Genomic DNA, 19,266 nt, shown 5'->3' with positions numbered 1-19,266 from the left:
TGGTTTCTGTCTTAATAGGTCGTTCAGTTATCACACCGATGTATCTTCAATGTTCATTTTTCAAGATCGGGAATTGCACGAGAGATGAGCTGTAACTGTAACTTTCCATAACTGTGATTGTCTGTTTTAACATAGACTATAAAGATCTTTATGTACAGTCTATGCTTCGTGCCGTCACTGACGGTGTCACTGGCTAACTTAGCAACATTTCCACTGACTAAGAAAAGGTTAACCAGCGCTGTCGGACCGTCGAGTGTGTCCATATCCTGAAATAGAAGTCTAATTTATTTAGCATGATGTTTCTGAAACACAAATCAATCACGAGTCTGTACGACAGAACACGAGTCATTTTGATCAGGAATGCATTTAAAGAGATATTATGGTGAGCTACTGTGGTGCTAATGTAGCAGCTATGTGGCTCATGCTGACAAGCTGTGGCCGTACTTTATTTTGTCAACCAAAATTAAACTACACACGCTGATAAACTGTCAGTGAGGTGCAGAACATCAGCCAGATTACACATATTATAATGGTATATAGTTCCATACAGTTTATCCCTCATTCCTGTACTCTTCTCCTCAGGGCTGTGTGATCTCTTTGGCTTAGGGGAGCAAGGAATGGCAATGAGTGTGTGTGTGTGTGTGTGTGTGTGTGTGCGTGTGTGTGCGTGTGTGTGTGTGTGTGTGATGAGCTGCTATCAGCGGCTAAGCAGAATTTATGGTTTTTAATTTCCCGGTGAGGTTGTTAGCCATTGGCTGGGCTACAATGCAGAACACAACACTCCATACACACAGGGGTCATTTCCATAACACAGATGAGTGTGTGTGTGTGTGTGTGTGTGTGTGTGAGTGGTGGCTGCTATGTCTTTAACAGCTGAGGACACAGACACACACTCCAGTCTAGCAGCATAATAATCACAGTGATTAGCGTTATGAGGAGCAGTAAAACCTAACGTTAAACTAACCCCTTATTCCCAAAGGCCTCCTTTTCATTAGGGTGTAATAATAGAGTGGCTGGGGGTGTGTGTGTGGGTGTGTGTGTGTGTGTGTGTGTGTGAGTGAGAGAGAGAGAGCGATATAAAGGCTGCTGTGTTACTGCTGATAAAGCCCATTAGAATGTTTGAATTAGTTTACAAATGATGAGTCCTTAGATGATTACTAAAGCACCCCCCCCACACACACACACACACACACACACACACACACACACACTCCCAACTGAACCATAAGACAGCGTCAGTTAACCGTGTCACAACCCTGAACACACCTCTTGATCCAGCACACAGAGACCAATTAAAACACTTCATATGACAATACTCACTATTCAGTTAACCAGCGACTAAACAATTAAAGGCTAATTAGTTGTGGTTAATGCAGCCACAAAGACTGAGACGTGGTGGGTGGTCGGAGAGGGAGAGGAATTAGGCCTCAGTCAGGAAATGTAAAAACAAGATTTGATATCAAACATACAAGAAGAAGAAGAAGATGGCAATGAGTGAAGTGAATTCTATTTTAAATACCTTTTTTCTTTTTAGGTCCCATGACATTTTAAATACTGCATTACCCTGGATGTATTCCTCCTCTGTCTTAAAAATGTATTATCAATTTTAACTAGGGCTGTCAATCGATTAAAATATTTTATTGCGATTAATCGCACATTCTTTACCTTTTTTTATCTTAAAGGGAGATTTGTCAAGTACTTAATACACTTATCAACATGGGAGTGGGCAAATATGCTTGCTTTATGCATATACATATATATATCCGCTAGCATGAAAGTTGGGAGAGGCAGAGACCATCACACACGGCAAAGTTTAGGTCAAATTTCGAATTTTGAGAAAGAGGGACTTTAGTTGGAAAGCTGTTTTGTTGTTTAGTTCAGCTGTTGTCGACCATTAACGTTACCAGATACGCCAGGAATATTTTGCTGACTCGTTTTGAGACTAACGCAAGTTGGTATTGTAATTTACGTTTTACCAATGCTTACTGTATATTTTAGACTTCAGTGGACGTCAGGTAGAGTTAGCCCCGGATTTAGCCTCAGGCGGTCCGCAAAGACCGATAGGTAACGTACATGCGTCTGTTTTTCCCTCCAGAAGGTAAAGGCTGGGCCTAGTATTTGGCTAGGTACAGAAGATATACTCTAAATTTACAGAATTTTCCATTTTAGGATTAACAGAAGTGTCCGTGAATGGTATGGAGGACATCCTGTAAATCAACAGAAATTTCCGTTTTAGGGTTGAAGAAAATGTACGTAAACTTATTGGAAAATTTCCTGGTAATTTTCTTCCGGGACATTAACTGTTTTTTTACGGATTTCTTCTTAGAGTGTACTCGATTCTGATTGGTCAATCACTGCGTACTGCGGACCGTTTTAGTGCCAAAATATTGATTTCTTCAGTAAGTAGCCGTGTAATAAGTATATTGTATATATGATATATATATATATATATATATATATCAATCTCCTTAGTGTGCATGAATAAATCACCATGTAGACTATATTGCACTATCCAAATCTGCGGCACCATCGGAGCAGCGTCTTGGCGATAACCTCAGAAAGGCTAAAGGATACATTTATTAATCAGTGGCACTAGCAGAGTGGTTTATATTAAATTAAATATCTAGCATATTTTTTTAATTCACAAACGATTCTCTAAAATCAGGAGAGGGGTGCACGTATAGTTGCGTATGTTTGCGGTCTGTGTCTCTTTCTCTCTCCAAACTGCTCCTGAAGGCTGAGCCATCGGTGTGTGAATGAGTATTTATATTAGATCCTGATGGTTGGCACCTTGCATGGCAGCCTCTGCCATCAGTGTATGAATGTGTGTGTGAATGCTGACATGTAGTGTAAAGCGCTGTGAGTGGTCAGAAGACTGGAAAGGCGCTATATAAATGCAAGTCCATTTACCATTTTTCATAGTAGTAGGAAAAATAACAAGTGAATTCCACTGTTATATACTACGTAAAAATTGAAGTGACTTGTGACTTCTATCTGTGTGAAATGCAATGCTACAGAAAGCAAAAGGTAGTAAGGTAAAGTTCCCCCTGACTGATACAAACAGAGCTGTTATTACTACAAATGATCCTTTTAAACTAAGAGAGGATGTTGCACAGGGGCCGACCTGAAGTGTGAGATACTGAGACTTCGTTTGATTTATTCCCCAAAGAAAAGCTGAGAGGATGCTGTTAAACAGAAGAGTAACATTTTAAACACCAAACCAAACTTTCTCCATTACTCCACTCCACTGCTACGCTTATTAATCCTCACGGCACAATGGATTCACACACAGCACACGTACACACACGTATACACACAGATATAGTCTCTATAGGTTTTGTGCTTGTCTACTTTAATCCCGGCTGGTTTATTCTGCTCTGATCAATGACCTAAGACTAAGAAGTGATCACCCAGCTGGAGGAAAATCCTGCCCTAACATCATCCCTTTTCCCCCTCTTTCTGCCTCTTTGTCTCTAATTCACCTTAATTTAATCCTGATAGCATCGAGTGCTGTCGGCCCGCCTGGCAGAGCTGTAAGTCTCACAGTAGAATTAGCTTTCCTCCAGAAACATTTTGCTGACGGGGAGCGCAGCTAAAATATGGCCTCTATTCCCCCACATGGCTGCATAGGGCGCTGCTTTGCATTTTAACAGAGCTTTGGTTTATTCTCCGGGACACACACGAGGAGAGAATCACACAGCAACGCAGAGTTCCCCACAAGGAGATAAAAACTGCTTCTTTAACAGAAACTCAAGATTTACCAGACAAATTAGAAGTGATGGTGTGAGTAAAGCCGGGCCATGTGTCACTGTAATAGGAAAAAGACAAAACAAATATTGGTAACTTTTAACATTAGAAACAGGCCCGGATAGAAATAGAAATAGTTCCAGAACAGAACAGAGCAGAATAAATAAAAAAAAGTTGTTTAAGTAAAGTCGGACTATGTGTTACTGTAATGTTTACTCAAAGATAAAATACAGCATACAGGTTCCTAAAGGGGAAATAGGCAAGAAAGAAAAATAAGGAGTTCTTTAACAACTAAATGAAGAAGAGGTCTGTTGGAAGTGGTTGCTAAAGTAAGGGCCATACTTTACATGGACAACAATACAGCTTCAATGGTGGTGGTGCATCGACAGCCATGGTAGCGGGACGAGGCTGCAACTAACCTGTATTTTCTTTTTCATCGTTGAATATTTTCCCATTTCGATTTTAACGACTGAATTTGAACATTTCAGTGTTAGGCCTATAAAATGTGATAAAATGGTGAAAAAAGGCCCGCTACAGTTTTTCAAGTTTCAGTTTTGCATTTATATGCAGATATGTGTTTATTGAGATTACTAACAGCAGGACTTGAAGCTCAGCAGTGTGAAATTCTTCTTTTTACTTTTCGGTAACATTTTTGTGAGCCCCTTTTTGCCGCCAAAACAGCTCTGACCCATCGATGCATGGACTCCACTAGACCTCTGAAGGTCTACTGTAGTATCTTGTACAAAGCTGTCAGTAGCAGATCCTTTAAGTCCTGTATAAGTTGCGAGGTGGGGCCTCCGTGGATCGGACTTGTTCGTCCAGCACATCCCACAGATGCTCGATTGGATTGAGATCTGGAGAATTTGGAGGCCGAGTCAACAGCTCGAACTCATCGCCATCCACATGATGTAAAAGAAAACGTGGTTCATCACACCGAGCCACCTTCTTCCATCGCTCCGTGGTCCAGTTCTGATGCTCACGTGCCCATTGTAGGCGCTTTTGGCGGTGGACACGGGTCAGCATGGGCACCCTGACAGGTCTGCGGCTACGCAGCCCCATATGCAACAAACTGCGATGCACTGTGTGTTCTGACACCTTTCTATCAGAACCAGCATTAACTTTTTTCAGCAATTTGAGCTACAGTGCGTCTTCTATTGGATCAGACAGCACGGGCCAGCCTTCGCTCCCCACGTGCATCAATGAGCCTCGGGTCTGACCCTGTCGCCGGTTCACCGGTTTTCCTTCCTTGGACCACTTTTAGTAGGTCCTGACCACTGCAGACCGGGAACATCCCACAAGAGCTGCAGTTCTGGAGATGCTCTGACCCATTTCATGCAGTTAAGAGACTGTGGTGAATCTGACTTGGAACACTTGTACAAGCAAACCTTAGAAAAGGAGTAGGAGTTTTGGGACAAGAATATGAACATGAATACAAGGAGTAATACCCCCATGCACAAAGCTAGCTCCATTAAGAAATGGTTTTCCCAGTTTGGTGAGGAAGAACTTGACTGGCCTGCACAGAGCCCCGACCTCAACCCCATCCAACACCTTTGGGATGAACTGGAACACTGACTGTGAGCCAGACCTGATCAACCAACATCACTGTTGGACCTCTTTGGAATGGCAAGTTCACATATGGGTGTAATGTCCGGGTGTCCACATACTTTTGGTCATATAATGTATCTTCAGCAGGGAGAAAGATTGATATCTGTCTGAACAGGATTAGAAACTAAACCGCTTCCACAGGTGTCTTGCTTATTCAGCTTCTATAGCATCTCACCCTCTCTCCTCCTCCTCCCCCTCCTCCTCCTCCTCTCCCTTAAATAAGACTCTTATCCTTTATAAAAATGATGTGAGGGCGCCGCCTCGGACAACTGCTCCCCTGACTTCATTTGTCTCTTGGCAAGTTTGATGGCGCTGCGTTTAAAAACCCATTCAATCTTATAAACCAAAAATTAAATGTAGTCGACTGTGATGGGCACTCAGTGCATCTGCTATTTATATGCTAATGTACACTCAGCCTGCCAAGGTCTGGCAAATTATTACTGCACAGCCATAAGTCAGGTGTATGGCAGAGAGGGGAGGGGGCAGGTTAACCATCACACACACTCACACAGAGTGGGAAGAGGAGGAGGAGGAGGAGGAGGAGGAGGAGGAGGAGGAGGTGAAAGCAGAGGGAGAAGGGAGGGAGGAAGGAGGAGAGGAGAACGCAAGGAGGTGAAAAAGCCTTAAGAGATGTCTCCATTGTCTCCCCTGACAAGTTAATATAGCACCCCACCTGGCAACACACACACGCACACACACACACACACACACACACACACGCACACACACACACACACACACACACACACACACACACACACACACACACACACACACACACACACACACACACACACACACACACACACACACCGACTAGATTATTTCATTCTACATTTAAGGCTGAAATGGAAAATGTCTTTTGGGAATACGGTGTGTCTCTAATGCCTTCATTATCACAAGACATTTCCCTTAAGAGAGAGCAAGTGACAAACAGTTAGCTTAATGAACACATTATACACAAATGCATTTATAAACACACATCTTCATCTTCCTGAGAATATTACACACACGAGAAGTAAACGTGTAACTGAAGACTGGACTGTGGACAACGTGCGGTTACTGTGTGATCTTTCTTGCTCCCTGAACCTGATATTGTGCCATTTGAACAGAGGACAGGTGTTCTGCAGCACCCCCTAAAAACATTGCAGTGATTGCTATGGTGTTCAAACACCTAACCTGACTTCGAAAGCCTTGGTGGGGGGGTCAAAGGTCAATCCAGAACTTACTGGCCAGCAGTAGATGACTGACAGGTAAAGGGGTGGATCTCAAAAGATGGCGACAAAAGCTAAGTTAGGACAGGGTTAAGAACCTGTGTGTGGAATCTACTGTGTGTAATGTATACCTCAATACTTTTTTGGTACAGACCAAAATACAGTATGTGGATGTGCGTAGTGCTGGGTATTGAATACTGTCAAGTACCGGAAGCTGGCATCTAATGTCTGGTCAGACTCATAGTCTTGTCTGATTAGTCTTTGATGGTTGATGACGATGATTATCATGATAACCACTCCCATTAAATGCAGGTTACATTTGGCTTATGTCAGGAGTGATTTGAATTTTGAATGCTGATCATCTTTATTGCAGGTTTTGGACCAACATCTAGCTGTAGCTCAGTGCAGAGTTCAGATAATTTGGGGTTGTATGAGGTACTTACCCGACCGTCATCTTGCACAACACTGGCAGCTGTAGCCTACGCTCATCTGACCTGTACTTGTTATCTGTACCTAAGGTCCGCACAGAACTAGGTAAGATGGCCTTTAGCTATTCCACTCCCTTTTACCTGGAATACACTGCAAGCTAAGTTGAAACTGGAAAATCTGATTGCTTTTGTTGAATTTAAAACATTAATGAAAGACCTAGAAGCTGAGTCAATCGGGAGCTGTCTGTGTTTATGTATATTTTCACTTTAACGTTTAGCTTCAAACACTTGATTTTAATGTGTTTTGTATGATATTATGCTATGTATTTATTTTGCATTTGTCTTATGTTGTAGCGTCTGAAACTTTAATGTATGTTTAAATGCTGCTGTCTTGGCCGGGTCTCTCTTGCAAAAGAGATTCTTAATCTCAATGAGTACTACCTGGTTAAATAAAGGTTAAATAAATAAAATAAATCTACTGTTGTAGGTAATACACTGACTATGGATAAGTACCTCATACAACCCCACTGAGAAACACCAGAACTATTCCTTTAAGGACTGGGCAGTTATGGTATACCAGCTCCCAACTTCCTGCCCTCATATACACTGTCAAACTGTGACCCTGTTTTCATTATTACCACTGTTACAATACATTCTTTTGCTATATTTTGTTCTGCTAAAGGAAGTCCACTGCCACTGATTGATTTCAACATATTTACAAACTAATTAGGCCTCAAGCTTCCAGTAGAGTCTGACCTATTCAAGGCTTGATTTGCCACAACATCCCACATCTCTATTACCACCTTGCACTCCTGTTCATTACTACCCAGAAAAGGATCCCATGGGATCCCACGCTAATGAGAAAAAAAAGCTTTCCACTCCCCTCACTCTCGCTCCATAGCTTCTTCTCCGCTGCTTTACCCCATTATACTCCTCCAGCCCCGACACCCCCCCCCCAAACACACACGCATAGACGCACCCTTTGTCTCTGGGGAGCAGTCAGCTTATATGATGTATAGGGTGACATCTTTATTTCACTAACCTAGGCTGGCAGGTCTATTAGCCAGCCCAGAGCTTCCCAAACCTTCCCCTGTCAACGAGCTTATTCTCAGCTGTCTACTTCAGTTCCCCCTCCCGGCACTGTCTCAATCTGTGATCAAAACAGTCATTATTATACATTCTCGCCTACTGCCAAAGTGAAATTACACAGTGCTATCCTTCATTTTGCTGAGGACCTCTGAGAGCTCTGGGAGGGCACCTGGAATGTCCCGAGAAGGTGCGGGGGCCTTTCAAAGACCCTTGGGAGATAGTGGAGCCCCATACAGCAGCCCAGTTTGGCCCTGTGGTCAGTGATATGAGACCGGTTCCAGAGATCTCAGGGATAACCAGCAATCAACCCCCCAACACACACCATGTGAGTCCCAGTGGATCCATCAGTTCCAATTTGGAAACCATCTCCTTTCACTTTATCAGAGAGCCCTGATGGAACGAGGCTGCGTCCACAATGATTTAGCAGCAGAAACCCACCACTCCATCCCCTCAATGAGCCGCATGATGACACTACAGGGTCTCGTTTTTAAAATCACGACATCTCAAGTTTTTTGTCCTAGATTGTTTAACTGACACCAAAGTGGTCTAATGAAAGATTATCATCAAATGAAACTTTGTAAACAACAAACAAATGACTCACGATCATCAAACTTTGTCAGCATTCAGAGAAGTTTTCTTTGCACCTACGTAAGTGGCATTCCTCTCCTCATTTTGGTATATTCAAATTGCATTTATGTCCACAGACTTTTAACAGTGCTTTTCAATCTTACATGTTTTTCCTCATGTAATGATGATGAGAATCAGCATGAGGATTATTATTATCTGTGCAGTGCATATGCTTTTAGTTTTGACTAGTCAAAAGGGAGGTGAAAGACAACAATGTCAGTCAGAAACATGATGACATGACATAAAAAGAAATGTACTGGTTCAGTCAAGTTTTGGGTTATCATTTTCACAATTTTCACACATCAATGTGCGATTAAACCTGTAAAACAATCAGTTTAACAATAAATACATGCTTGCACTGTCCTTAGCACATCTGAGCATAATGGAACTTACTGCATAGAACTCACTGGACGTAACTCACTGCATAGAACTCACTGCAAAGAACTTACTGCATGGAACTCACTGTATAGAACTCACTGAATGGAACTCACTGGATGGAACTCACTGCGTGGAACTCACTGGATGTAACTCAATGCATGGAACGCACTGCATGGAACTCACTGCATTGAACTTACTGCATAGAACTCACTGGACGTAACTCACTGCATAAAACTCACTGCAAAGAACTTACTGCATGGAACTCACTGTATAGAACTCACTGCGTGTAACTCACTGGATGGAACTCACTGCGTGGAACTCACTGGATGTAACTCAATGCATGGAACGCACTGCATGGAACTCACTGCATTGAACTTACTGCATAGAACTCACTGGACGTAACTCACTGCATAAAACTCACTGCAAAGAACTTACTGCATGGAACGCACTGCATGGAACTCACTGCATTGAACTCACTGCATAGAACTCACTGCATTGAACTCACTGCATGGAACTCACTGCATGGAACTCACTGCATAGAACTCACTGCATAGAACTCACTGCATGGAACTCACTGCATGGAACTCACTGCATGGAACTCACTGCATGGAACTCACTGCATAGAACTCACTGTATAGAACTCACTGTATAGAACTCACTGTATAGAACTCACTGCATAGAACTCACTGCATAGAACTCACTGCATATAACTCACTGCATATAACTCACTGCATATAACTCACTGCATAGAACTGCTGTAACTCTATTTAATGTGGATTGGTCACGTCTGGTCGATCCCTGATCCACTTAATAAGGTCAGCACCCCTGATCCACACGATCAGATCATCCCTATATTCATCAATTTATTTAGTTCTCGGGCGAGGTTATTCACTCTTGGTTGAGGGTTTTTTCCACCCGTATCTTAAATTCTTTACTCTATTGCAATTACTTTTCTATGTTTTATTCACTACATGTGCTTCCATACTTCCTTTTTTACTCAATTAATGAAAGAATAACTGATCAAGTTTCTGAAGTGCAATAAACACAACACCCCGACTCCCTATGAACATAATGCATAATGAGGAAGAATAGAGAAATAGTGGCAAAGAGAGCAGGAAAAACCTATTACTGGTGTACAATTGAGAGAATGATACACATTCAGAGAATGAATGTACAAATGAAAAGGAGGGAGCATTGGAGGAGAGAAATAGAGGGATAGTCTTTCTTTGTTTATCTCTAGTGAGAAACAGGCGGCCACATCCATTGTGCTGTGATAAGATGGGTTATCAGCAGTAAACAAGGCCTGGGCCTGTATGAATGGAGCCCGGAGTGACTGAATACACTCTTAAAAACAGATATGTTCAAATAAGTCTGCATGTCTTATCCTTTCCTAAACACAAGCCCATGTTTTCAGTATGCAGCACTCAACGGATGCATATGGGATTCTCCTGGTCATAGCTCATACTGAAAAGTCCCTTCAAACATTATTCCATCTTCCAAAAAGAGCGTGAGAAAGAACTCTGAAAGCTGCCTGTTTCCTGAGACTGTGAAAAGTGTTACTACAGAAACACTTTCCCTAAGATACAAAAGTGGTTTACAAAGTAAAGCTCTCAGTACGCTTCAAACCAAGACCACGTCTAAAGCAGCGTTGGACTTTAACGTTTTCTTCCAGCAACCACTTTGAATTCTAAATTCTACCAGCCACTATTTTGTAATCGCACATTTGTGTAATGTTTGTCTTGCTTTGAAAAATAAATTATTTTTTTACAAATTTTTTGTGATCCTCCCATAAACACGAAGAAGAAGAAGAAGAAGAAGAAGAAGAAGAAGAAGAAGAAGAAGAAGAAGAAGAATAAGAATAAGAATAAGAATAAGAATAAGAATAAGAATAAGAAGAAGAAGAAGAATACTCTGGTCGAGAACATACAGGAGGAGACATTGCTAACTTTTACCTGACAGCAGCCACATAAGTAACAACACTACTACAAGCTGCAATGCTTGTGATTCCACCAGACACACCGCAGCGCGTCCTAGAGGCAGCTCTCCGCTCTGCTCCGCTACGGCGCCTGACGTATGTTAAATGCCCCCTTTGTTTACCCGCCATTATGGCTGGTAAGTTGGTCAAATTCCAACCCTGGGCTAAAGGCAGAAGTATCTATGGCTGGCAGAGCAAAAATCTGTAATCACAGAGAGGGATGAGATGTGATGAATCAAACAAACGAGTATAACGGCACCCACCTTCAGACAGCCTCTCCTTGTATTGAAGACATGTTGCACTCTGTTATCCACACAAAAAACTGCAGAAGTAATTGTGTGAAGAATGAAGAAAAAAAAAAGATCAAGACCTTGTGACCTCGACCCCAAAGGAACATCACCAGTGGCAATGTTTGTATCATGTGAACCAGTGCTACCAATCCCATAAATGAGCACATGAAGTGGCCCTCCACCACACTAATCTACAGCATGGAAAAGCTGATTAAATCTGCTGGTTGTGACATTTGAACTGACAAGGACACATAGTCGTGGAGTTAGAAAAGTAGGACTATGAACAGAAATCAATGTCCAAATCAAGGGAGATCAGGTTAAAGCTGCCATGTACTCGGCAGCACCCACAGGTCTACAGGTCGGCTGTGCCAATCTGCTGGATTGGTATCGACAGCAGACGTCAAAATGATCCACATTACAGTTTCTTCAGCTTGTGTCAGCTATCAGTTACATTTCGTCACAGCAATCCTTGGCCTTGTGTTATTTTATATAAAAAAAAGCATCCCAATGTGTCACAGAGAGATCATTACACAGATTTTACATTTGGGAAAAAAGAAAGCACTGGTATCAGATTAGTACTCTGTATCGGTATCAACAGATGAGTTGATAATCAGTATCAGCAGAAAAAAAAGTCAGATTGGCTCATCCCTACTGGAAAGGGACCTGAAATTAGAGTTGTTCCGATACCGATACACCGGTATCGGAAATGCGTCCGATACTGCCCAAAATTGGGGTATCGGAGAGTATGTCAGTCTATGCACTAATCCATCCCATAATTTATTAACCCAGGAAAAAATCAACTTCTTTAACTGGAAATCAATTCTTCTTCTTCGCCGCTCCAAAACAGTAGCCTTCACTGTGCTGTCGCCCTGGATGTATCACGGTTGCCACTGGCAACTACTGTTTTAGAGCAGCAAAGAAGAACTGATTGCAGGTAGTTTTTCACGTGACGATAGCAAACAACAACAGTGCAGTGCTCGTGGAGAGTGTAATGGTAGTCAGAGCGAGGAAAATGTCAGCCATTTGGCAACATTGCACAGTGGAAAATCCAACCAGTAAACTGTATGTACAGTATTTGTTCATGTTTTACAAAACCTGAGCCAGGCCTTACAACAAAGTTAGTAATCATATCATATCCACACATGGTCAGTAGTAAACAGCTGTTGAATAATAATAATAATAACTATATTTGTTTTTTATCACACTGGTTACAAATCAGTACTCGGTATTGGCCGCAAGTTCAGATATCAGAATCGGTATCGGGAGGGAATAAATGATATTGGAACATCTCTACCTGAAATGTCCTGGAGGTAAAACCAGACAAAACGGAAAGTCATAGACCAGGATAGCAAAAATCTCTTTAGTACAGTACTGGCTGCTGTCACCTCACACCTTCTGAGAACAGTTTTTACTGAGGGAAGGCATTACTGACTACCTACTAGCTCAGTGTAACAACATCCAGTCCAGCAGAAGCTGGAGGCACACCAGCAATTTGCAATGTCACACCACTTCTTACAACCCTACCGTAGTGGAAATGGTGGATCAAATGTTGTATGGGAGGTAACCCCATAACCCAAACTATTCAGACATCAGGGGTTGGCCAATGTTGGCCGTTTGCCCTTCGCCCAGACCGAGAGGCTAATGTTTGGTGTGCGACCAGAATGATCATCATCTCATTTAGCAACATGCCTGAATCAAGAGGGTGTCAGGAATGCTGTGCTCCATTTAGGCCCAGCCATCACTTACAGCTATGGCTCAGATCAGCCACTAGATGGTGTCATTTAAAGAGATGTCCTGTCAAACATTGGCTTCACCCTACCCTGGGTGAGAGCACATTAAGAAAGTCAAGTCGTCTCAGTGTAAAGTAGCGTTGGATTGGAACTAAGATCGTCAACAGTTCATTCCCACGCTGTATGTTAGCTTTATGAAATTCTGCAAACACCAAACATTCAAATATTCAGAGCCCAAGCACTGAACAGTCAGCCACGAAGAAAAACAGGAAGAAAAAATGGCCTTGTGCATTTCTATTTTCAACAGTCTTCCAACTTCATGTAGATGCTTCTTCACTCAACCCTCCCTCTGTCTAATTCTCTCATTCAATAAACAAGCCCCCTCTATCTGCCTCCATAACACTCCCCTTCTCTCTCTCCAGCTCCCCCGTTATGGGAGACTATATTGAGAGGCCCGTTGAGAGAGAAACCAATCGTGTGGTGTGTCAGTCGCCCGATAGAGAAGGACCCGGTAATGGAAGGCCTTTTAAGGCAAAAAGGAAAAGCTAATTATGATAAAGGGGCTGTAAGTTGTGTGGTTATCGCAGTGCTGGGCCTGCTGGTGCAGCAGACTGGTCCCTGACAGTGATAACCAGGCAGAGCGAGACGGCCGGCGCTCTGTCACTGTCACTCTGCCGCTCTGTTCAGCTAAAGATGGATTCACACACTACAACTTTTATGCCTTTTTTTTCCAAAAGCATAAAGCAGTTTGCATTCATTGGTCCTTTAAAACCTGCGACTGCAGGCCGCTGTCCATTGCTCTTGGATTTTCTTCGTCTTTTCTTTTTTTTTTTCTCTCTCCCAGCACTGTAAGTATGCAGCAAGTACACCCATCTCTTAAACACAGACATTTCGGCACCAATTAAACCCTCTCAAATAAGCAATTAAGTCTGAGTGAAAAGCTTTCCAAATGGCAAGCTCTTCGACAACACTGGTTCTGGTTGGCCTCCATTTTGGGGCCGCCGGCTCAAACTACAGCAGGATGGCGATGCTAAGCTGAGATATAGAGGCAGCCAGGTAGACATATCAGCTGTCAAGCCATGGGGCACATTAGTGGTAGTGAAGTGAATGAATGGGTACATCTTCCCCCTTGCTCCCCAATTTCTTCTGTCCGTCTCTGATGCATTATGCATTATAGCCGTGCCTTGCTATCTCACCTCTCCCAAATGTCTTTACTATTAATATTTCCATCCTCCCTTTCTCTGTCTCTATCGGGAGACTTCCCTCTGGGAGCCCACAGAAATGCAGGAATGAACAGAGACATTTTAAAGAAGAAAAAAAAGAGGAGGACACTTTTTTAGAGCCACTCAAATGAATACAGAACAACAACAACGGGGTGTTTGGAAGAGTCTGAGGTGCATAGCTCATAATGAAAAAGACCAAATACACTTGCAATGGGATGTGATCATTTACTAGTTTTTTTTTTTTTTTATCTATCTTTAAGCAAACAAAAAGGATTCATTTATTTCTTAATCAATTTCAGCCTGAACACTTAATATTGCTGGAATAGGAATTAGGCGTATAAGAAAATTTTATTTATTTTAATAAATAGTTCACATGTAAAGATGAACTCAGTCAATACTGTATTTCATTTGAAAAAAGATGCACCCTCTCAGTGTATGCGCCCTCACAAAGTAGTGCCCTGATGTTGGCTGTTACAGGGACTGTGATACAGATCCCACTGTTTTGATTGCAGAAAAAAAGTAAACTTTTTTACTCAGATGGTGTGTTAGTTATACTAAGACTATGTTTTCCTAAAATTAGATTTAAAAAAAATCTGAATATATCACCTTGCTTACAGTATTGCAATATATCGCAATATATTGAATGGTAACCCCTGTTATCATGATACGTATGAACGTAATCGCCAGATTCTTGCCAATACACAGCCCTACTAGGAGTCAGACTATATTTCAAGATATGTCTTGTGGCAGCTCAGTAATAGTCAGAAGTGGACTTCATTGTAAGCTGGCGTGTCCTCCAGTTTTCCACAGTTTAAAGACTGGCTGAATGGTTCCACTCAAGCAGAAAGCATCATTGCTGAGTGGTGACAAGCGTCTGAAGCTGCAATTCGTTCAACGGCCACTAGGTGGTGCGAGGGAAAACTGGGGCCCCACTGTGACTAGAATTCTCAACCAACCCCCCTCTTTTTGAGGGTGATTTGGAGAGCACTAGCTTTTCCTCCTTTTTTAAAATCTTTTTCATGTATATTTGATTCCTTTATATGTGTATTCGAGCCTTGGACATGGAGGCGTCACGGAGGTGTGCACATACCCAGCTGGTAGCAACATCACTTAATGTCTGAACAAAGACTATTTCTTCAACAACACATTCCTATGTCTGTTTCATACCTCAGTACCTGAGAAAGTTACAATTTGGAATTAAAATGCCCTTTTCTCAATGTAATAAAAAATTATTTCTTTGCAGGGAGCAGATGGTGCAAACCCTTTAAGATACAGAAATCACAAGATGCTGAAGAAAACTCTGCTTGTATAGGAAATCCATTAAAACAGAACAAACTAATTTAACTCATTTCAATATGTGTTTTCGTTTATGAATCACAGTTCCACTGTAAAGATATTACAGCTGTGGCCACAGAGGATGGGACTTTTGAGGCGAATGAGAGGTCAGCTTATGTGGTACTTTGTGGTGGTGGTTTTGTGTTTCATTCAGACCTTGTGTTTATCCAGGCTGATGGAATCAGATAGAGAGGGACCCAGTTATAAACTCTTCACTCTGCTATAGCTGTTCTTTCTAACTAAATCACTCCTCCTGCAAAAGGAACATCTGTATTGTCTAGTAATGTTGTTGTCCTACTTGATTTGTAGTAGGATGCTGCCATCTGCTGGCCATGCTATATACTAGCAAAATATATATAAATATACATAGCCACTCATCAGCCTGTGCACTTGTCTTGTAAATGTAAACATGGGTAAAACTGAAGTGTGTCAGTGCATTAGACCAGCTGTTTTTCAAAATGAGGTCTGGGGGTTTCTTGAGGGGGGTCCAGGGGGTCTCCAGCAAAAAGGAGAATACATTATTTTCACTATAACCCCATCCATAAGTAACACAATGACAGAATGTATGACTATGTTGGTCATGGGTTTAATACATTTTCCGTAATAAAACATCTAAAAGCAAAAAACTATCAGATGGGGGGACCCTGGAACAAAATCTTATCAAATGGGGGTCCGTGGTCTAATTTGTTTCAGTTTAGGGGTCCGTGACGTGAAAGTTTGGGAACCCATGCAGTAGACCATTAACCATGAGAGACTAGCTGTATCTAATAGAAGAACTAAGAGCTAACCATAGCTCTTTTATTTGACATGTAACTACTCAACTGTCAGCAGAGGGGTACAATGAATGTATTAACTTGTTTCAAAGTAAAGGTAGTTTGAACTATTTTTCATTTTAACAGTGGCACATTTTGTCCTCCACTCGGAAGTGCTGCTATACACGTGTTTTTCAAAAGATAACATCTTCCTACATGTAAAGTTTACATGGGTGGGAACCTTGTCCTCCATGTGTAAGGTAAAGTGAGGTAAACGCCCAGTCACATTTACTTGATGTACCTTGAATCAGCTCAACCGCCAGTTAGAATGAATTATTGTGTGTCACTCACCACTTTGCGAACCCTGGTCTTGTAGTCAATGTGAAGCTCTTTGTGTTTCTGCAGGGCAGCTTCTAAAGACGTCTTCAGATCCAGCGCTCTCCTTAACAGCTGCTGCTCAGCACCTGACTTAGTGAAGACCTACACACAGACACACAGACAGACAGACAGACAGACAGACAGACACACAGACAGACACACAGACAGACAAACAGGCAAACCTGTTAATGAGACAGTTGGGCAGACCAGGGCTGTCCTCAAGAACCAATGACAAATAAGATAAGACAGAAAGAAAAACACACTGAGGGTGGTTTGTATTCAAGCATTTGTTTGTAGAATATAATTTAATTATGATTCTAAAGTCATAACAGCAGTAGTAGCACCATGAGTAGCAGTACTAGCAGTAGAGTTATATAGGAGTGATATAATAGTAGCATCAGTAACTGGTAGGTTGTCTTCTCATCTTGTATATTCATTTCTATCCACATGCTTTAATGTGATCATTTATTACATGTCTACATATTTGATCCCTGTGGGTTTGTACTAACCTGAACCCAGCTCTGCACGGCTGGTAGGTGTTTGGTTGTTATCAGTCTGTGGAGGTCTATCACTGTGGAAACCACTGCCTCGTTGTCCTCTGTCTCCTTAACATGAAGACCTGTGAGAGAGAGAAGGAAAAGAACAGCAAAGATTCACTGATACAGCGAGTTCAGAATGTATTTCATACGTATTTCATTCCTAGAATACATACTGTTGGATGTATACACTGATACCACTTAACTAGCTAAGCTTTCACATTAACAAGAGGGAACCCCTTGTTAACAATCACCTACCTTGTGTCAAAGTTGTCTTGACACTATCTGCATGCTTCGTATACTAAGTTACAAACAGCTATATGCTACTACTGTACATGACTAGTGGGTGTATCTAACAAACTGGTGGAGTGTATTCGTAAGGCTGGGTAATGTTTGACTGGTTTTCAGCACTAGAGCCAATGTGACACCTGAGTTTCTGTACCAATAAAAAAACAAAACAATACATTTTCAATACCCTACATGGAGAATATCAATTTCTTAGGGCTGTCGAAGTTAACCTGATAATAACGCAAATTTGTTTAAACGCCACTAATTTCTTTAACGCATTAACGCAACTTGCAATTTTTAGTAGCGGGCTCAGTTTTAAAGCTAGAGTGAAGATACTTGAAAAGTGTCTTTATTATTTTGTCCACACCACACCTCTAATGGTGTGTTCACACCAAACGCGCAGCACAATTACATACAAAGTCAATGCAAAGATGTGTATAATGTGTGCAACGTCGCTGCTGTTATTTAATTACGATTTAGTTGATGTTATGTTGAGTGTTGATGGAGCAGCTACAATGTTAGCACAGCATAAAGCCCTGGTGGATCAGAACTCCATTCAGAAAACAAGCATTTTAAAAGTTGTTTGCTTGTCGTGTTGCGGACAGACCTGACAAAGCATGAATTCAGACTTTATACAAATCAGCATCGTGATGTAGTGACTTCGGCGTCCTTTTGATCCGTTTATTGCAATAGGAATTGCTTTGTGTTTGGTGTGAACGCAGCATAAGACGCTGTCAACAAATACTGAACATTAGAAGATTTACAAAGGTAGGATTTGTCGTAGTACAGCATTAGTGGCTTTATAATGTGTGAATGTAGCTGTGTGAGCTGTACCCACCAGGACTGAGGTTCAGGTCCAGACTGTAGGCGTGAGAGATGAGCCCAGAGTTCCGAATAAACAAGTCTTGATCAAGAGGCTTTCCCTCCTCTTCTTCGCTACTTTCCTCATTGTCTTCCTCCTCCTCCTCCTCCTCCTCCTCCTCCTCCTCCTCCTCCTCCTTCTCCTCCTCTTCCTCCTCCTCCTCCTCTCCCTTATTTTCCTCCCAATTGCTTTTCTTTTCCTCCCTGCTCTCCTCCTTCTCTTGTATCACTCCTTCTCTCGTGTCATCCTTCAGGTCTTTGCTGCAGCAGGGCTGTTCATCAACTGATGGACATTCATTGGCTGGTTGGGAGTTGGGAGGGCAGCTGTTGGTTGTTCGGACGTCTGTAAGGTCAAACTCAGGGAAAAGCAGGCTCATACAGGATTCCATCTCTGTCAAGGTTGCCTCAATTTCCTGGAATGACTCTGACAAAGAAACAATACGGAAATCTCACATTAAATCTTTGCTTCATTTGGGAAACTGACACTAAAAAGAAGGTTCATCCTCGATCTGCACAGGACCATGTAGGATTTTAGGAGCACGACTTCAGTTCTGAACAATAAAAAATCCATTGTTATCATTATCACTAGCAGTAGTGTTGTTGAATGATGTGGTGTTTACCTTCCATGTCTTTGGTGGCAGCCTCCACTCTCTCCTTGTAGATCCTCTGCATTTTCCTCTGTCTGTCCTCCTCCCTCCTCCTCTCTGATACCGTCCTGGCCTCAGCATCCTGGAAGTCCACCTGACAACATGGACGCATTACATCACTTACAGGTGGATCACACACAACAACATGGGACATGTGAATCAA

General features: G+C 42.1%; 1 protein-coding gene across 2 annotated transcripts in view; it reads right to left on the bottom strand.

Moving 5' to 3' along the window:
- The window catches only part of uvssa (UV-stimulated scaffold protein A), a 42,332-nt gene that overhangs the window by 19,442 nt on the left and 3,624 nt on the right, over positions 1-19,266 (bottom strand). For both annotated transcript variants that reach the window (XM_037780736.1, XM_037780737.1), the window contains exons 5-8: positions 19,077-19,197; positions 18,434-18,880; positions 17,281-17,390; positions 16,745-16,873 (exon numbers count right to left, since the gene is read on the bottom strand). In XM_037780736.1, the coding sequence (XP_037636664.1) occupies positions 16,745-16,873; positions 17,281-17,390; positions 18,434-18,880; positions 19,077-19,197 (807 nt within the window). The remainder of the gene's footprint in view (positions 1-16,744; positions 16,874-17,280; positions 17,391-18,433; positions 18,881-19,076; positions 19,198-19,266) is intronic.

The sequence above is a fragment of the Sebastes umbrosus genome, chromosome 9 (genome assembly GCF_015220745.1).
Source record: "Sebastes umbrosus isolate fSebUmb1 chromosome 9, fSebUmb1.pri, whole genome shotgun sequence".
Classification (NCBI taxonomy): Eukaryota; Metazoa; Chordata; class Actinopteri; order Perciformes; family Sebastidae; genus Sebastes; species Sebastes umbrosus.
Note: the sequence above shows the minus strand (reverse complement) of the source record. Positions and strands in the feature narration are given on the sequence as shown.